The 20,470-nt window shown below is 43.8% G+C and overlaps 1 protein-coding gene across 1 annotated transcript in view; it reads left to right on the top strand.

The window, feature by feature from the left end:
* Positions 1 to 20,470, top strand: part of KDM2B (lysine demethylase 2B) — a gene marked incomplete at its 5' end in the record, with an annotated part of 115,978 nt that overhangs the window by 53,554 nt on the left and 41,954 nt on the right. The window contains 3 exons of the mRNA XM_084271930.1: positions 316 to 431; positions 6,903 to 7,029; positions 15,091 to 15,545. Of these exons, the coding sequence (XP_084128056.1) occupies positions 316 to 431; positions 6,903 to 7,029; positions 15,091 to 15,545 (698 nt within the window). The remainder of the gene's footprint in view (positions 1 to 315; positions 432 to 6,902; positions 7,030 to 15,090; positions 15,546 to 20,470) is intronic.

Raw genomic sequence — 20,470 nt, 5'->3', positions numbered from 1 at the left:
CAGACTGAATTTACTTAGTCATGGATGTGTCTGAGTCACAAGCTTGCGTGTTCTCAGTAAACACTGTAACTGCTCTGTGAATATATAGAAGAACCTAGTTTCCAGAGGGTTGTAAGACTGTACATCATAAGATGCTGCTCTTCTGCTATGACTAGTCTTAACGCGTGGCTACGAGCATACCATGTAACCTTTCACTGCTTTAACCTCTCATCCCCTGCAGAGTGGGGTTCGTGGGGTTGTTAAAATTTGGTAATAAATTGCTCTGTAATACTACATAGCATGAGGCATTCTCAGTTCTTTGCTTTCCCTCTCTAGGCTGGATACATGCGGTTTATACTCCAGTAGATTCTCTGGTGTTTGGTGGAAATATCCTGCATAGCTTTAATGTTCCCATGCAGCTTCGCATCTATGAAATTGAGGACAGAACAAGGGTAAGGATACTTGATTCTCTTTTTAACTGAACAGTTCTTTGTGACTATGATCTGTCATAGTCTCGCTCGTATTCCCTTCTGACATACAAGAACTGATGGGATCTCCGTGTCAGAGTCGTTGAAACGAGGTAAACATGAAATAATGAGACTTTCACATGTTTTTAGTGGGATTTACTCATCTGTTTTTCCCTGCTTCTCACAGATGTATCCCTTCTGTGTCTTTTGTCTGCTTGCTAAACGTACATAAACACCTTCCCTTTTGCACAAAACTATGTTGCACTTTAGAGACCTTTGCACCAGTACTTCTGGTAACCCCCCCATCTCTCTCTGCATGCCTGCAATGGATACCAGAGCCTGGAGAACTAGTGGGACTGGGATGATTCTGCTGTCCACAGCTGAACTGACCAAGCTGCACAGAAGTTGCATATGAAACGACATCTTTTATGCTTTGCAGGATTTTCTTCTACAGTGACCCGATACTGCACAAGACAAAGCTTGGGGTGGGGCATTAATCTCAGCGTTGTGATGCTCATCTGGCATCCTCCATCCACCTGATGGAGGGATAGTGTTGCCTCTTGGAGGAGGTTACGCTGTGGCCTCTTTATTGGGAGTGAAAATTATATCCTTGATTAATAATTGGGACATATGGTCATCATCTACTTCACAGTTTCATAAGGTAGCAGAATCTGTAGGAAGTGCCATGGTTTTAGTAAGAAATAAGCAGTTGTAGCATTCTGATGCAAAAATGGACCAGTTTTATGTGCATATTCAGACAGGGACTTCTTGTGGCTGACAGGTTTGGAGGCATTGTGCCGAGACAGTGCTGCTAAACCACTGGCACCAGTGCCAGCTGTGGTGTTAGTGGAGATTTGAGCTGGCAAAATGACAGGAAATGACAGTTGTTCTTCATTAAAAAGTCTTAAAATGGTATTTCATGGACATCAGGACAGTTCACTCTTGTTCACCTAGGCGAGAGAGCACAATTCTGGCTCTGAGTGGACCTTTACTCCACATCACACTCTTTACAGTGAAAGTGCACAGGCCTGAAGTAAATATGTTTTGTTTCAGAATATGCTTTTGACTTGGCAAGAGGAAGGGTGTCCTCTCCCCAGCCTGTGTTGTGTTAGGAAGGGACTGCTACCTTACTTTGGAGGAGCTACAAGGCCTGGTGATCTTCACATTGCAAAACAGTGATGGGAGCAGTTGGTTTCCTGGAGTGATCTTAATGAAGAGAAAGAATATTAAGCAGAAAAAATAATTCTTGGTGGGAGAGAGATGAAGAGAAAAACTGAAATTAGGGAAATTAAAACAGAGGGAATGTAGCAGAGAGCAGAACTGGAGGAGTTTAGCTTGACATTGAAGAAGTGTTCCAGGGGAAGAATGTGTCTGAAGAGTGAAGGGACTTTGGACAGGAAAAAGCTAACGATGGCAGGAGCAGGAAGGAGCTCACTGCAGCTGCACAGAGGTGTGAGGCCCAGGAAGGTTTTCAGAGTGACTGCAAGTAAGGACTACCAATATATGCTGGATTATACACTGTGGGTACTCAGGGGGAGGGTGTGCTGTTGCCAGAAAGGATGGTAGTGCAGTGGCTTGCGTGGAGAATGAAGTGAGGACTGGGAGGAAGGATCCATGCCAGAAGCAAGGTATTTTGATTGACGTCTATGGGGAAGGTGAAGTTTTCATGAAGTAGTAGAAGAACTGACATTTTGTTCCCACAGGAGTTGAGCAACCCAGGATCACACACCTGGAGTTTGTAACTGCTCAGTAGTGCTTCATGTCAGGCCCTTCTCCTTGGGAAGCCGGGAGCTGTGATCTCCTAAGCTTTTGTACCAGGAGGCAGATTTCCCCATAACAGTCCAGTGTGTTTTGGGAACTTCTAGGACCTTCCCAGCCAGTTACACTGAAATAACGTTGAAATGTCACCAGCACCTTGGTCTTGCAGGAAGGTCCTGCGAGGTGGCTGTCTGCCTCCTTGAAAATCTCCTGGCAGTTTTTTGGAAAGGGATACTGCAGCATTTGCAAGTCCCAAATCAGACCTTTACTTTCATCAGTTTTGGTTTAGATTTTCTTCAGAGTCTGTGTAGTTCTTTATCATTTTCTTTCCAAAAATGTATAGGCACTTTAAAAAAGACTAACCAAAGCCAACAGCCCCGAATTTCCATGACTTGGGAGCAGCAATTTCAGTGCTTGTGTGTCGCTGTGTCCCAGCAAGGTGTATTGTACCTGTGTTCTCAGACATGTGCTGTAAAACAGAATCACAAGGCTGGAAAAGACCTTCAAGATCATTAAGTCCAACTGTTCCTGTCCTGTGCTAACCCATATCCCTAAGTACCTCATCTACCCTTTTTTAAACACATCCAGGGTCAGTGACTCAGCCCCCAGTCTGGGCAGCCTGTTTCAGGCCCCGACAACTCCTTCAGTAAATTTTTTTCTAATACCTAATCTGACCCTGCCCTGACACAGCTTGAGGCCATTTCCCCTTGTCCCATCTCCTGTCCCCTGGCTGAAGAGACCATCGCCCACCTCTCTGCACCCTCCTGTCAGGTCATTGTAAGTGGTGATAAGGTCTCCCCTCAGCCTCTTCTTCTCCAGGCTGAAGACCCCCAGCTCCCTCAGCCGCTCCTTACATGATTTGCCCTCTAGCCCCTTCCCCAGCCTGGTTGCCCTTCTCTGGACATGCTTGAGTACCTTGATGTCCTTCTTATGGTGAGGAGCCCAGAACTGGACACAGCACTCAAGGTGCAGCCTCACTAATGCTGGGCGAACAGCTGAAGAATAGCAAGAATTTCTAGACAGAAACAAAGTAGAAGCTGTGGAAATAAGGCCTGGAGAAGTTTGATAAAAAGCAGGAAAATCGATACAGTTATTTAGAAATAATTACACACACACACATGCTCCAAACCTAAAAATACCACGCAGGAATCTTGAAGGGGTAAATGTTTTCAAAACAGGGTGCTTGTGTGTACAACTTTATTTGCTTCCCCAATCAGATATTGTCATTTCTTTGTTGGAATAATTGCATTCGTGTGCTGGGCTGGTGCAGCGGCCTCCGTACAGTATGTACTTCACACAAATTTGCCAGTGTGAACATACTGCAAATGAGTTTCTCATCAGTATTGATCTTCCCATTGTGTATAGTGCAGAAGTAAATTACATGATGTGATTGACGAAGTAATTTGCCATGCTCAAGTCACAGTGTAATACAGGTGTGTTCCCCCCCCCCTTAATTTTGCACAGAGCAATTTTATGGAGGTTTCACTGTGTTTAAACCTGCTATATAATGCTTAATCATCTCTGCTGATATTTGGAGTCATTTCTATGCTAGGTGTAGTTGTTATTGTCTTAGCAGCTAAGACAAGAATAAATACGTGGTTGAAACGGTAATGCTGATTTACAGCCTGATAAAATTGCCTGGTTTATATACTTGTCATGCTTATTCTAGCTTAATTTCTCATTTCCCTGGGAGACTTTTTAAGAGGGCTATAGCCATTTAAAAATAGTTTTAAGGAGTAATAAAAAACCTGTCTATTGTTGGAAACATCTCTTAATGTGCAATTGAGGTAAACAAATATTCTCCAGCCTTACAGTTTGTTAGATACTCTCATTTTGCAGCCTGGCTTTCTTAGAGGCCAATTAACAGCTAGTCAAACAGGGCAAGCTGTTTGGTTCTCTGCTAGACCAGCTTGAGCAACTGCAGAGCAGGCTGCCATGCAGAGATTCCTCATCCTGGCATAGGGGGGTTGCAGTTCTCTATTACCGTAGAGGAAGGATACGTCAAACTTACTCCCAGCTCATCTAAATTTAACCACGTTGAACATGGATAGGGGCAAAAGCACTTAAAATATACACATAAGATGGTCACTTACAGATGACAGTGCCTGCTACTGGTTTTTTCTGGGGTGCCTGATAACGTTTTAAGTGGACAGATTAATTATTTCCTAAATAATCATAAATTGGTTTTTCAATCTTATGATTAGATTGATTAAACACTAGTGGGGTTTGTAATGGTTTTAATGGACATTGTGGAAGAGACTTAACACTTTCTTAAGGAAAATGTGTGCCTTACTTGCTTAGGGTTTTTTGTTTTGTTTTTGGAGGGGGATGTGAGTCTCAAATAATTTCACTTTGAACTGAGGAAACCATCATATTCCAGAGAGGATTTTTCTCGCTGTACAGGAATAATTAAAAAATTTATTCAGTGGCTTGTAAATTATTAATCACAGAAGTTAGAGTTGGAAATGCCTATTAGATGATCTAGTGTACTTCCCTGCTAGTGGGGGATTTAGTCCTCTGGCAGTGTCTGTATCTGGTATTACACTTTAACAGAAAATTGCAGATTTCTTTCTATTTTTCTATTCTTTCTATTATTCCTGCCCCTCTCCCTATGAGTTTGTGTGACCCTAAGTGTGCAGTGGCAAAAATCTGGACATGTATATAATGCAGTTCACATCATTATAATTAATAAACCTCCAAGAATAGCATAAAAAGCATCCTCATCTATGCTTCTCTATAAGGCAAAGTTTAAATGATTTTCAAAGCACTGTTGGACTTGCTTTACTGGCGAAAGGAACTCTAGATCTTTCCATGATATCTCTTGCTACAGATGGTAGCTCTTTGCTTCTGAGGGTTTGTAAAAGCAGAGCCTTCTCGGACAAACAGCGAATTAGAGAGGCATGGAGGGATTTGCTGTGGGTTGGAACATTGATAGTGAGGCAATTAGGAACTCAAATTGAATATTAAAGATTGATATACATAATGGGAGCACTGCATGCGTTACTGCCTTGTCTTTCACATTGAATTAACATTGGTAACAACTAAATTTGGTGAAGCTCAGAATCTGTCAACAAATGTTGAGCAATGATGTCTTTAATATTCCCAGGCATGTGGCTGAAAACCTTTTGAAGGCTGAGGGGTGGAAGGCGGCTTCCTGTTTGTAAGTCAATTCTTTGCAAATTTTGTTTCCTGCAGTGCTCTCTTGGAAAAATTTGAGTTCCTTTATTAGCAGTATGTTAGCATGGCTAATTTCCCCTGTGCTCCGTAATCGTGATGAGTGACTCCATTTCTTCTTTATGACAAATAACTAAACCAAAGCAAAAATATTCTCTGATGCAGTAAGGCCCTGGGGTTAAATGGCATCACGTTTAGGGGGAAGTTGGTTGGGTTTTGGCTTTTTTTTCTTTTCTCCTCCTCCCTTTTTTTTGGGTGTGTGTGTGTTTTGGTACACGTGTTCTAGTGAGTCCTTGGTGCACTCAGTGCTCAGATCACCAGGCAGGTGTTTGGGCAGTGCCTGCTTTGTAGGGCTGAAGCCGAGTTTCCAGGTGCTGGCTTAGCGGTTGTGTTGAGACTTTGCTGGGTTTTGGGTGACCTGGGGTGGCAGGGGCTTTTGAAGGTAATGCTCTGTTCTGGTGCAGTCCAGTTAAAGGTGGGTGGACACCTCTTGGCTAGGGGAGTGGTTACAATGAGTGGAATACCTTTAAGCAGTTCCAGTAATCTCAGAGCAGTGCATGCATGCAAGCCTGCAAAGTGGGACTTTCTCTGAAAGAAGTGTACAGTATCAGTACAAGTGCATGACAGATGGGTGGCATTCCTTGTGAACAAATCACAGCAGATCAATGTGTTTTCTTGCATTTTAGGAGTTTCCCATATTCTTCTTTGGTACAGTGACCTCCCATAGATAGAAAACTGTGCTGGAAAGGAAGGAAACCCACTTTGTTTTCTTTTGGATCTGAAATAAGTTCAGAAATACAGAGTGTTGGAGAATAGTCTTTTTGTGTGAGAACAACAGGTCTGAGGTTTAAGAAAAAGTGCACAGTTAGGCAGGGTCTTTTGTCAAAACCCCGCTTTTCTCTTCTGTTTGTGGCAAAAACTAACTTGCTTACCAAAATATTAAGTGTAAAGCACATGAGGGATTTTTATCTTTAATGTGCATTTAGCAGCAATGAAGAAGTTGTGTGTTCATTTGTTTATCAAATTGTTGTCAAGACCGTAATTGAATAAGGTGTGTTTCCTGCTTGCCTCATTTTAGATAATGCTGTTTTTATAATCAAAACCATGTAATAGTGTTTAGGAAGTTTAAAAAAAAGCCAAACAACCCACCTTTATTTTTAACTTGAATTTTAGTGCCTAACATCTGTATGGGGCTGCCCTGTGTGTATATACAGTAGGTGCAGAATACCGTAGGGGCCATCCATCAGTTTCATGATTGCACAAGAACACAAACCCTTTTCCTCTCCCACCACCCCAAGAGGACACAAATTAGTGAACCAAGAAATGATGCTATCATGGCAGGCAGGCGGTCTCCTCATTTCGTATGCTGAAGGCATACGCCTCGCTCTGCTCCCACCCTCTCTTCCCATCCCCCTCCTGCATACTGTTTGTGCTCTTGATAACATGATGAGAATGATGACTGGCCCTTGCGCTGCAAACTTCTCTCCCTTCCCCATGGACTGACAGTCTTGATCTTGCTTTCAGGTGCATGCCAAATTCCGTTATCCTTTCTACTATGAAATGTGCTGGTATGTTCTGGAGAGATACGTGTCCTGTGTGACCCAGCGCTGCCACCTCAGCAAAGAGTACCAGAAAGAATCAATGATAATTGGTGAGTGAATCCTTTGAGTGCGTATTCAGAGCCGATGCTAGCACCTTGCACTAGGCACTGCTTTGGTTTCTGCAAAGCAGATTATAAATTGAATTAGAGAACTGTATAAATTCTAATAAACTGTTTATTTTGGGGTGGGGAAGGTTTTGACACTTAAGCGTATTTCCATGAAATACCAACCTACTTTGAATGATGTTTATGAAGCATTCCCTTAGCAAGTGGATCCCAGAAAAATAATTTTCAGATGTCTTTGCTCCTTGGTTTTAGAAACATTTGTGTTGAGATGATCTGCCAGGAGGATTTACTGCCATGTTTGGCACGGTACCTCGGTAGCCAGACGTGTGTATTGCAAATGTGCTCTGGTGGGATGGGTACTGAGTCCTTTCAGAGACCGTCTCCTCTACCAAGTGCGTTATGATCACTAAACCTAACTTCTTCCTCTTCCCTTTTATCTCTGCTTTAGTTCTCTCTGGTAACTGGCTTCTAGTTCTGCAGAATAACAAACCCAAGAAAACTCCAACACAAATCTACACGATTTATAACCTAAGTGCAGGGACGTCAAAGAAACCTTGACCACAGTAGCTGAAAATGGACCATAGCAGAGAGGGATAGATGTGCCTGGCGTGGGGAGGCATTGCCCTAGCACTGATGGGAGCTTTATGCCAATGTGTGACATCTCCAGATGTTCCCTTGTTGACCTGCCCTCATTCCTCCCTTCCTTTAATGGCAGCAGACAGTGGGCCATGTTACCTCACAGCTTTTAAATGCTGAATGGATGAATCTTAACTGGTGTGTGTTAAGTGTGGAGGAGAACTAAAGTGTTTCTGTGCCTCCTGCTCCCTGAGATGCTGCTTGGAGTGAACCTGGCATGGCTGGAATTGTTCTGGGTAGAGGGGGCTATGATCACATGCTGGCATGATTCCTAGCGAATGCATTGAAGAAGTGTCCTGGTTTCATCCCCTCCTTTCTCATTAATAGAGAAATATGAAGAACTGAAAAAGTCCTTGACTGCTTGACACAACTAAAAACATCAGGGTGTTATCAGCACTGTTTTCATTTTAACTCTCAAACACAGCATTCCATCCACTGCTACTAAAGAAGTTAACTCCATCCTGACTGAAACCAGGACAAGAAGTTACTTGCAAATGTCTCTCTCAGTTTTACTGACCAAGAATAACTTGAGGGAGCTAATAGTCCATGTAGGTATGCCAGGAAAATTTCTTGGGGTCACTGGGGATTTGGGCACTCCACATTTTGTGTGTCTGCACTCTGAGACTCTGGTTGGAAGGGTCAGTTAAGCAGGAGCAATGTGTGGAGGAGTTTGCCTCGTTCTGAAAGATCATCCTAGAGGAAAAGATGAATTAGCCCCTTGGATCAGCTCTTCAGTGGTAACTGCATTCCTTGGCAAATAAGGAACAACCTCCTGGCGTCTAAACCACTGGCATGGAAGAGGCTCATCCTGCAGGCAGGGTGGGGGTGAAATTACACCTCACCAGATCGCTGAGGTGTAATTTCAGAACATATTAGATGTGGAGAGTGGATGGTTCAGGATACTGAAATGGGACCTTTCCCAGCTAAATCACTGGTGTGAATTCCAGCTCAGTAGTTACTGATAATGGTTTGATCCCCTCAAATTGTTCCCCAGTCCAGTTACCAGCTGAGAGATCCTCAAATTATACAAAAGCTCACGGGGGCACATAGATGTCCAGAGTCTGGAGGGAAAAGGATTGTTTTGCAGGACCAAAGAGTCCCAGCCACAAAGGCATCAGGAAAAGGAGCCTGGCTGTTTGGAAAGTGGCTTGGTGGTGGCACGGTCAGAGTCTTGTCTTCTCTGGTGGCTTCAGTTGTTGGTCTGCTGGAAAATAAATATCAAACCATTTTGCTGATGTTTGGGCATGGTCCTTTGGTCATTTCAAGCTACTGTGAGAAACATGTTGTTCTCACAACGTGTTTCATGAACTGTATTGTGCAGCTGCCCTGTGAGCCGACTCCGTTCAGCGATCAGACTGCAAAGTGAGTGTTCGTTATCGGTTGGGTTGATGAGCTGATCTGACTTGCAGCCCTGCTGCATGGTTGTGGGTGCCAGGTCGAGGTGGGTGCTGGGAATGTCTGGCTGGGCAGATCATTAGCTGCTGTTGCTGTCTTGAGTGGATCAGTACTTTCAGCATACCAAAGTACCATCTACTGACAGCGTGCAGTCCATCCACCTGCCTGCTATCTCTTGACTTCAGAGTATTAGTGCACTGATAAAATCTCTGACATCGCATCCAGGGCCTTTCTCTCTGGGAGAGACAGATGTATGCTTCTTTTTCTTTCTTTTCTTTCCCCTCCAGAAACTTGCTTTTTATTTCTTGGCAGAACCTTAACCTTAAAATTATTATTTAACTGGAGACTGTGATTAAGAAGCCCAGATCTACTCTATCAACTAGATCTTTCACTTTGGTATTTGTCAAAGTCAAAGGAGTAAAGGACCTTATTTACCTTTACAAAGCTGCACTGCTTTGTTCTGTGTGAGTAATGCTGTTTCAAATAACTTGCTTGTCTTTTTTAACTGGTCTCAGTGTCCAGCCTCTTGAATCAAATAAATCCCTACAAACTTCAATCCTTGAATTACATTTGTTTGTCCTGTGGTGCTCACCTGCTGTGGGACAGGAGATCCGAATGAGGTCAGTGTTCCAAAACCTCACTGCTTTGGTTTTAAGCTTTACTTCAGAACTGCTAAGGTCCTTAAATTGTCTCTTCCTTAGAGACTTCTCTATCTGCAAGCAATTTCTTTATTTCCCACAAGAGAGTATCCCTTGACGAAGAATCTCCCATTATTCTCCTTAAAGAGTAATGTAACCAAGTACTTCACTTCTCTGCAGATCCCTCAGTAGATTTAAATGTCTTCTGTTCAACTTGCTTTAAGAAAAAAAAATTCTTCACATCCTTGTATTCATTTTTTAGAAATTTCTCTTGAGTGATCTTAATCTTTCCCCTTTTTTTAAAAAATAATTTCCTTGACATAATTCCTTCTAAACGTCTGATCTCTACCTTTTGGGTGTTTGAGCTTGCTATTTTTCACCTTTGAGTTGTGCTGCTTTCTTTTCTTGTATACCTTCTGATGGAATAGTCATTCTGGATCTCAGAAGCTGAGGTGCAACAGTTGACTCTTGGTTGAGGAGGACACCAACTGGAGAGAGCGCAGGAAGCTCTGCACTGTCTCTCAGATTCACAAGGTGATAGTCTTCATAGAATCAGCAGACATCCTTTCCACATGGCAAAAAAGCTTACCATGGGGAGAGAGAACATCTTCTGAGAGCACAGAGAGATGAGTTCATCGGCAGTTGTGTTTTAAGGGTATCTTCAGGCTTTTCAGACTGTGTTCTCAGGACATGGTGTGTATTTGCTTTGACATGAAGGTTGCTAAATTCAGAGTGACTCTTTCAAAACGTTGCCTGCTCGTGAAACTGTACTGCTGTGATTGTATTGCAATACCTCTGTCCTGATGGCTGTGGACTAGCAACTTCTATTCCTCTGTCCTTCTGTTTTATGGACGTCTCAACTCATAAAACTTCAGACAGGGGAAAAAAAACCCTCAGTATTTGCAAGGCTAAAACCTTGAGTGTTCCCACTCCCTAAATAAAACTGTCTCTGCCTTTCTAAATGAGTTGGAAGATGATGACTGTGGCTTCCTTTCCCATTCTTCAGGCTCAGAATGAGTTTTCAGGCCGTTGGCTCCTAGTTCATGTGTGAGGCTGTTCTTTTCCAGGGCTGTTCTGCAGAAGGGCTCAGGGGAACGATGACATGGCAGCACTCACAGGCTGCAGTAAAAGCTCACAATCCTGCTTCCTCTTTTTTTTTTTTTTCTTGTCCTTGTCTGTCTCCACTGTGACATTTGTCCCACTGGCTGAAATCAGAAGGGGCTACTGTTTGGGTTCCCTACTAGATTAGAACAGGCGCTGTTTCAGGATGGTTATGTCTTCATTCCTTCTACTCTTATCACAAAGGACGCTGCACTGGGTGTTTTCAGCCACAGTTGACCTTCAGTGAGATAGGGATCTTGAGACTGAGCTGACAAAGAGTAATTGGGAGAAGATCCTGGGCTATCAGCAATGCTCTGTGTAGCCTGCGGCTTTTTAAGATTCCCATTGCTAAAATTTTAACAGGGTGGCTCTAACAGTATGTTAAGCCTGATGGATGAAGAAAATACACCCTCTGGCATGGTGAAGGGAGCCATGGTTGGGTTTTTTTCTTCCCCTTCCTCCTCTCAGGGGACAAAACAGATGTGCTTATGATAGACAGGTACTAGACTATATGGAGTGATTTCTGTGTGGGGTGCTCTGAGCTCTGATTCCTTTGGAGAACACTCTGGGGTTTTTTCTGCTAATGAAAATGTCATCACTGTCTTTATCAGAGCAGGAGGAACTGCTGCTCCTGAGTCACAGTGTCAGGGTTTGGAGCTGGGAATGGCAGAGTAGGTACTACGCACTGGACTGTGCTAAAGGGTTTAGAATGGTTTCATAATTGCAGCTCACCCCCCTCCCTTTCTTTTAAGTTCTGTAATACAGGAAGTTGCTTTTCAGCAAGGAGAGAAACAGTGTGTAATTATCCTTCTTGTACAAGTGGATAACTGTGGGGAAAGTTATTTGTCCAGAACCACAGGAAAGTTAATTGCCGTAGGGAAAAAAAACCAAGAGAAGTATTTGTAGCTCTCTCTCTTGTGGTCAAGCCTGTGCTGCTCCTCCTCTTCACAGAATTGTATCACTGACTGGTTTGTATGAGCTGATTTTACTCTCTTGGAGATGGAGAGGGGTGAAGTAAGTGCAGTCAGTGGTACAGGAGCCCTGGCTGGGTAACCACTCTGGAACTGGAGTTTGGCCCCGGTGTTGGCTGGTGCGTTGGCTCAGAAGAAACCACAGTTGCACTTAGCAGGAGCTCTTTTCCATGGAGAGACTTCCTAGATCAAAAAGCTCCAAGTCAGTGGAAGCCTGGTAATACAGTGCTTAACATGCATTTCTTGACGAAGTAAAAGCAGATTATGCTTATGTCGAGCCTCTGCTCACAGCACAGTAACTCTGTCAGATCCTGTTTTCATTATAAAGAATAAATAAGAATCATGGCGTGTTGCATTGCAACAAAACACTTGACAACACAAAATTGAACCTTCCTCACCTTGAAGCTATCCTTTCATTACTGATTCCCTTGGTGCTTTCTTTCTCTATTTTTTTAATTTTTTATTGTGTTAGCAGTAGCAGACAGTTGTTGTCTCTTGAAAGCAGCCCACCCTTAATCTGATGGCGCAGCAGTACCGTAATCCCCTAGTGCTCCAGAACAGATGGATGCACTCCAGGTTACTAGCAAGCCCTGTCCCCAAAGATAAGTTTAGCTCAGGCATCACGTTAGCCCAGCTCACTGAGAACTGGCCACAGAGTACTTGGTTGGTGATGGTTCGTTTTGAGGTGACATTTAGATTGTTTTTTGGGAGTCCTTACCCAGGTGCACCTGGCACACCGGTGCCTGCTGTGTGCAGGGAAGCGGTGGCAAGTGGAAGAATGGGATCACTGCTTGTTTCTGATGGGTATAGGCCCCCAGCGTATGGTGGGCTTCCACTCCTTGTTCGCTTTCATTTCCATAGGTTGTAAGAGACAGAAAGTGGAGATCTCTCCTAAAGGCTGTTTTCTCTTAGCACCACTGTACTTGGAGTAAATTATTCACACCTCCATAACATGATCTCCCTCTTTTTCTTTATGCCTTATCTATGCTCACGATTTGCCCCAGTTACAGCCATTAGTTCCTGTTCACCAGAGCCACAGCCCAGGAAGACAGACACATAATTTTCTTTGTGTGGATTTATACTGGTTTCTGTTAACGACTCTGTATCAGTAGCATAGCAATGTGTACGTGCTTTCATCTCCTGAGTTTGTCACTGGCATCCTCTCCCATCTAGACTGGGATTTTGTGCTTCAGACAGTCTCAGAATGGCTCAGTGAGGCAGCAAGCCTCAGAGAAGGGGCTCCAGCCCTGGATCCAAGAGCCTGGATTCTGATTCCTGGTTTTGCCCTAGATTTCATGTGTGACAATGAGCAAATCCTGCTTTCTCCCAAGCATCTGTTTCCTCAGCTGTAAAATGGGAGAATGACATAAGCTGATTATATAGCCCTTTGAGGTGGGTAAGTGTGCTAGCTGCTGTGGACAAAGGAAACCGTGTTAAATGAAAGTTGGATAACCTAGTGTTTTTTAACTGTTCTGGTGTTATGATTTAAGATCTTTTCTAATCCTGTTTGTTTTTCTAAGAGAAGCATGGGGGTATATTGCACAGACCAGAGAGTAGGAGTTGCGTTGGAGTGTAGCGTGCCACCACCTAGCACTCAAACTGTGCTGTATGTACTTTTTTATGGTGAAGCTTTTTTGGAGGGATGCAGAGAGGAAGGTAGCCTGCACTGTGGATGGAGCTGGACTTAGCTGTGACCAGCCTTGCTGGTACCTGGTATTGGTTGTGACTGCCAGCTTCTCACAGGCGTTTCAGCTTACATGTGTCTGTTGGGAGTAATTTTATGGCCATTTGATTGTGATGAAAAATGCAGAGGTGACTGTGGGAATAGACAAGACAGAGATGCTCACTTGTGAAGACACCACAGCAACATCTCACTTGCCCTGAGAAGTATAAAGCGTCCCACTTGTACCTCTCAGGCACCAACACGCAGATCTGCACCTGGCCTGACAGGGTTCTTCCAGAAACTGCCAAGCTAAGCACTGTGCAGGCTGCCCTCCCACAGTTACTCTGCCCCTGCATCTTGTGCCTTTGTTACCCAGCTGATGAGTAATCTCAGTGTATCTTGCAAGGAGGTGGTATAGGCTGTGCAGAAGGCAAGGGATTTGCCAGCCTGGAACGGGACGTTTGTTTTGAATCTGGCTGTTACGAACCGGATGCTGAGCTTTTTCTTTAATGTCCATTAATCCTTCCTTAAGCATGATTCACATTGTCCTAATCCAGAGCTACTGCACTGCAAAGCATAAAAGCTGTGAAAGGAACTTCTCCTGAATTGTTCACTCACTTCTTCTGCAAGGCTTCTGTTTCCTTTGCAGAGTGTTTTTGTTTGCAGCTTGATGTCCTACTCATTTCAGCCAGTATTAAAGTTCACTTTGACTTCACTGGGTGTTGCCAGCATTAACTGCATTTTCCACAGAAGTTCCTGCTGGTGCTAGCCTGCATTCAGTTTCTAAAGGAAATTCTGTCTTAATAAATAAGAAAAGATGTGTGCTTGTAGGGGACCTTGGCTTTCACTCCTTGATTGAGGAGAGTTGGGTAACAGTTGGGAGTTCTAGGGGGTAACAAAGTATAAATCTAAGTTTAGTTCAGACTCAGAAACTTGCCTTTCAGTTTTCCTGAGAAGTACCCAGAATGTATCCAGGGCAGTACTAAGAAAAACAGTAGCATGTAGCTCTGTGGCATTCCCTGTGTTTCTCACTGTGTTTGGGTTTCTTGCCTGAAAAATAAGCATATTGTAATCCTCTGTCTCAGAAGAGTAAGTATTCATGCAGTAACAAGTGGCAGTTCTTGATTTAACAACAGTTCTTTGCAAAGAAGGAGAGTATTGAGGAGTTGATTTTGTGCTGAGCAGAGTTCCTGGAAAAATGATGATGTACAGCATTTTAACGTGCTTTCTCCCATCATTTCCCTCCTTCTCTTTCAGTGCTAACTCTCCTCTTAAAGCTGTAAGGCTGCTGAATCTAGTTTCTTTTGGATTTGTGGGAAAATTAATTGTGTGTGACTTAAGAGCTCTGCCTACTCTTAATTGAAGGCATGGAGGACTGAAGCTTTGAAGAAAGCATAATTTTCCCCTAAATGTTTCCCAGTCACTTGAACTGAGTAGATGTTAATGAAAACCAGCATTAAAACAAACAAACACCACCCCCCCAAAATTAAAAATCAGCTGAATAAAGCCCATTCCTGTTACATATTTACTGGGCATTATCTAGTGTGCTTTTAAATAAGCAGCACCTAACCCCCCAGTAGGGAACTGTTTAAGCTATGAGTTCTGTTGGGTGAAATATCAGCATTCTTTTTCTAACTTCCAGATGCAAAAAGAAAACGCAGCACAGACAGCTATTCATCAGATTCGTGGTTAGACATGGATGAAGAATCTTGTGATGCCCATATCCGGGAGGAGAAGGATGACAGCTTGGACAAGAACTCCAAATCCTTGGTGGATGGCTCCTCCTCACCCAACAGCACACACTCAGAAGGGAAGGAGGTTGCAGGAAGAAAACAAAAAGCCACAGTAATGAGATACCTAAAAAGAACTTTGTCTAATGAGTCAGATGACAGCGTAAAATCAACGACCCCTACGGACTATCCCAAAACACCAACGGGGTCTCCAGCTACAGAAGTTTCAACCAAATGGACTCACCTCACAGAATTTGAACTGAAGGGTTTAAAAGCCCTGGTAGAAAAGCTTGAATCTCTCCCAGAGAACAAGAAGTGTGTTCCAGAAGGCATCGAAGATCCGCAGGCTCTCCTAGAGGATATGAAGGTGGGTGTGATAGCTCACTGATGTACACAAACTGTATTCTGTGGGTATAGAAGGCTGCAGGAGGTCAGAAGGCAAAGTTCTGCACAGAGGGATGGCAGCATGTGTGTACTGACCAGCCTGCTACTCTGCAGAGGTAAACGATGCCTCTCATAAAAGCTCTCTCTGCTCTGATGAGATGTCTGTTTGCTGCTAATTTACTTGGCACAGTCCTTTCTGGCTGTCGCAGCAGTGGCCAGAAGTTTAGGTCCTCTCATAGTTCAGCACTTACATCCCATGTGTAAATATTATACCTCAAAAAGTCTGTTTATAGTCTTAATCTGCCTTTTTTTTGTCTGTTGCCTTTCTGGAGTAGATCTGAGTAAGGAACACATACAGAATGTAAATACTCTACTGTCATTCTGGAGATACATTGTTGAACATTTTCAGTTGAGCTTTTTTTCCCTTTCACCTTTTCATTTTCTTTTCCTCCATTGCCCTCTATAGGTTGATAATTATTCTCCACTGGTACAATATACTGGTTTTGGAGATAATGTGAGGAGTGAATGCTCACTAGTGACAGAACTTCTCTTTAGAGGTTTAGTATATAGAAGTGGTAACTCATCTGACTTAGGGATAAATTCCTCCTGAAGACCAGCATGACCTTGCTCCTTCTAGTCTCAGCCCAGCCTCTGATTGTGGCATCCCTGAGGATGACCTGATTAGCTTTTCTGTGTCTTGTTTTCGTGTTGGATAAAATAAGCACCTTAGTTAATGTGTTTAACAAACCCCAGAGCAGCATACCCTTGTCATTTTCCTGGGACTTGTCAAATAAGGCTAAAATTGGCAGCCTGTCCTCCACAGGTCCAGTACCACAGCCTGATGTGAAACTGTGAGTATTGATCAGTGGTTTTCTGTTCAGACTGCTAGCTTTGTGCTGCCTCTGTGTACAGTGTGGTTCTTCAGCTGCACGTGTTCTGTGCACGGGAGCTGTGTAAGTACAGTCTGAGGGGAGGAATCCGTGTTTATGTGGTAAAAGGGGAGCCTGTGCTTTTTACTGCAAGTAGTATAACAGCTGCTTAGAAAAGGCTTCAAAGCCAGGTAGGGAGGGCTGAATACACAGCGTATGGTGGAACCGTATTCCACAGTCTTGGAGCCTGGGAAGTGTGATGCACGACACTCGGTTTGGTAAACCACAAGAGCTCAGAAAGTCTCCTCTTGCAAAATCAGCCACTTTGATATCCAAAGTGGACACACATGCCCAAAGCCCTGGTTGTAGATGCTTTGTGATCAGTCATCTTCTAATCAGAAATCAAAATGAAGCTTCAAGACCAGGAGTTGACTTTGTGGTGGAAGGAAAAGAATGGCAGTGTTACCTTTCTGAGCTTGATGCATAAACAGAGTTTCCTTAAAAATAAACTGTCCCTTCCTGAAATCCCAGAAAGAGATACAACACATCATAAATGGTGCAGATGTTCAGAACATGACCGTGCATGCTCTTCTGATGACATACTCCAGTGCACTGTGAGACTTCTTACTAGAACATGGCAAGATACCATATGTGAATCTGGTTGAAAGCACAGTGTAGGAGTATGTGCTTCCTTATTCCTCTTCAGAGCAGTGGATTCACTAGCTACAGGCATGAAGAGCTGCGAATGGACATTTAGGAAAAAGGCCCAAGTGGTGCCCTTTTTGGTGATGCTGTGCTTTAACTGTTAGTAAGTGTGCATGGGCCAGTTTATTTTGTGCATCTTGCAGAGTTGCAGTCTTGATGTTCTACCTCCTTTGATAACTGTCTGCTTCTCAACTTTCTCTCCTTGCCAGCACACACTGTAACCATCAGGATGTAGCCCAACATCTGGGTATTTATGGTTCCCTGCTGGTTAAAGAGCCTGTGACCACATCTAAACAACATGTATGATGCTGAATTGTTTTCTCTAGAATCGCCTCTCTGTTTGGCAAGCCTGGGACTGATTAGTCAGAATAAGAGCTTTGAAAGGGATGCTTGCTCAAACATTTTCCTGAACCATGTCTAGAGAAGTGTTAAAGAACTTTCTTACCCATCTCTCTTACAATACTGGCCCACAGTCAGTACAACATAAATTAATTAAACCCCATATATTCTGTTCCCTCTACAACTTTCCCTAAGGTTGCATAAAATAATCTTGTTAGGTGCTATGAAGGAATTGGGCTGGTTTGGGGTAGTTTAACTCACATCAATAGTCACTTGAGTACACCTCCTCTGATGTCAGGAGTGGAGCCCAGGACTCTCCCTCCACACAGGCCTTCCATTTGCTCATCAGCTACTTATCCAAAGCAGCCACTGATGAGGTGCATCCCATTCCTATCTCATGTTGGGACCCTGGGTGTAAAAACATCCTATCTCCATGTCACGTGAAAGCATGCAGGTTGTTTTATTTGGTTCGTTGGCTTCCAGCCCTGTGCACACAGATCTAGCATACTGGTGTGTCACTTGCTGTGCAGAATGTGGCCATTCAGTATTTTGCTCCGTCCTTGCTCCTTGGGGTGTGTGAGGTGTGACAAGCTGCTCAGGTCCTCGGCTGAACCCAGGGAGGCGAATGCTCCCCTGGGGTTCCCAGTGCTCCTCCGCGCCGCAGTAGCCATGCCCTTCATGCAGAGCAATCGAGCTTTGGTATCTCTGGTTCACAGGTAGGGAGCTGGGGTGCAAAGAGATGAAGACAAAAGTGACTGTAATTTTGGACATTGGTTTTGTGTGCTGCAGACGTGATTGTCAGAAAAGTTCTCAGTATTTATGCAAAAGATCATTATAGTGATACTGAAACTGCAGCTGCTTAACATCTCTGCAGAGCAGAAGTTCTGACCTTCAGCATCCAGATCCCAAATGGGCTGGTAGGAAGGGGAGGAACATCCAATTCACAAGTGCCTGTGGAAACTTGATTTTAAAATTTGCTGTGTCACATAATGGCAGAAGAAATAATACAGTCCTTTTTTTTTTTTTTTTTTCTTTCTTTCTTTCTTTCTTTTCAGAATGGTATTTATCTCCTTGACCACAATATCATATTCCTTCTTCCTTTGCCGCTAGTTTTCCAACTTGTAGACAAAATCCTGTGGGGATTTTGCTGACAGCACTAGTGGTAGAGTGAGCCGAAGCCTGGCACCTCTACCTTACCCTGATGAATACCCAGAGCACCAGTCATCTGTGTGACTGAATGGAGGCAGAAATCCCACAGCAAAAGCTGTGTGGATCATACGTGCTGTGACTGCAGTCGGCTGTATTCACAGGGTTTACTTCATGGGCAACCTGAATTTCAGGCATGTGATGTTTCAATAACACATCCTATAAAAAATTGTAAACAAGTTTCTTCCTGAAGAAAATCCATGTTTACTGTAGCAGTTTTATTTCATGATGAAATCCTTGGAAACTTTTCTGTATGACTTTGAAGTCAGTCTTTGTGCTTCAGTAAGGTAATTAATGTTTTCAGTATACAGGACAGAACCCCCCCATTTTATTCAGTGATGTGAAGTTTCACACACATCAGGGCAACTCGCAAAGAATCCCTGCTTTCCCATCTGAGCAAGAATACAGTAAAGGATGGGCAACTGTTTCACTGCTCTTACTGGTAAATTACAACTACAGCTATTTAATGTCAGGTAGGTGAGACTCTTTGAAGCAGTTTGTTTTCCTTATGGGAAGGGAGGCCGAAAACTTAAACTAAGCCTGTGTGAATTCCTTACACGTCATCTGAGCTCCTAACTAGCTGCGACTATCTAGTGGGGACACAGCAATCCAGCAGTGCCAAGCCAATGCCTCTGCGGGTTGAGAACCCATTTATCACCATGATCGATGGAGTGCAGCAGCACAAGGGAAGCTTATTTGCAGAGCACGACGCGGGCCTCGCTTGGGGAGCAGGTCACTTCTTCCCTCAGCTCAAACGAGGAATTAAATTCTTGTCGGCTGCAGCGCTGCTGTGTGGGCACTGTATGCATGAGACCTGCTTTCATCACCAAAGGAGCTTCTTGGAGGCCTCCAAACAGCAGTTCCCAACAGCAGCGTTCAGTCCACAGCAGATGGCATCTGAACAATCAGCTGAGGAGATCCAATACTCTCTGGATCCAAATATCTGTGGCTGGGCTCTGTGTGAGCAGTATGTGCAGCAAACGGGAGGAGAAACTGTTGTACCCAGGTCTGCTCAGCAGACCTGATTGTGGAAGGATGGGAGAATTGGTGGTGTAGCTGTAGCAGGGTGAACAGCCAGAAGATGCTGTGGCCTTTGCCTCCACATCCCTACTTTCGGTATTACTGTGGGAGGCACACGCAGCCTGCAGCCATACCTTGATTGCCATATTTACATACCCTGACATGAAATAGGAAACAGTGCAACAACTCCTGCATCCAATTTAACACTTAAGTGCCAGCCAAACTGTTAGAAGAGTGCCTACACTGATGGGATGAGGAAGGGAGGGAGGAGGGAGAAAAATCCCTGGGAAGTAATTTTACTTAAATGGAGGCTCTGGCCATGAGAAGTTTCATCACGTGGCTTCTCCACTTCATACTCAGCTACCAAATGGTACATCCGTCTACTAAAGATGCAGTTGGGGTGGACTTAACACGTGAAGAAAAGAACAGAAAGGTCTTAACTCCATGGTGTAGTTTGCACTCCACATCACAGGACAGGTAAAGCTGAACAGACCTTTGATTGTGATAGTCTGTCCCCCACATTAAAGACTCTGCCAGAGATACTTGTCTGTACGCAGCTTCTGATTCCAGCATACAACATTTCTGTTGTGTTACTAGCAGGATTGTAATTCCTTTGTTGCTGTTGGGGAAGAGGATTGTGAGATCTGCCTCCTAATAATGCCACAGACCTTCCCCACTTCAAAGCAAAAATGTTGCTGCTCTACAGAGGGACTGTGGAAGTCCATTAGGGCAGAAGAAACTCAGTTTGAAGAACAGAGTTTGTCAAATA

Source organism: Gallinula chloropus (genome assembly GCF_964237585.1).
Source record: "Gallinula chloropus genome assembly, chromosome: 17".
NCBI classification, from domain to species: domain Eukaryota; kingdom Metazoa; phylum Chordata; class Aves; order Gruiformes; family Rallidae; genus Gallinula; species Gallinula chloropus.
This window is presented reverse-complemented; position numbering and strand designations above follow the sequence as displayed.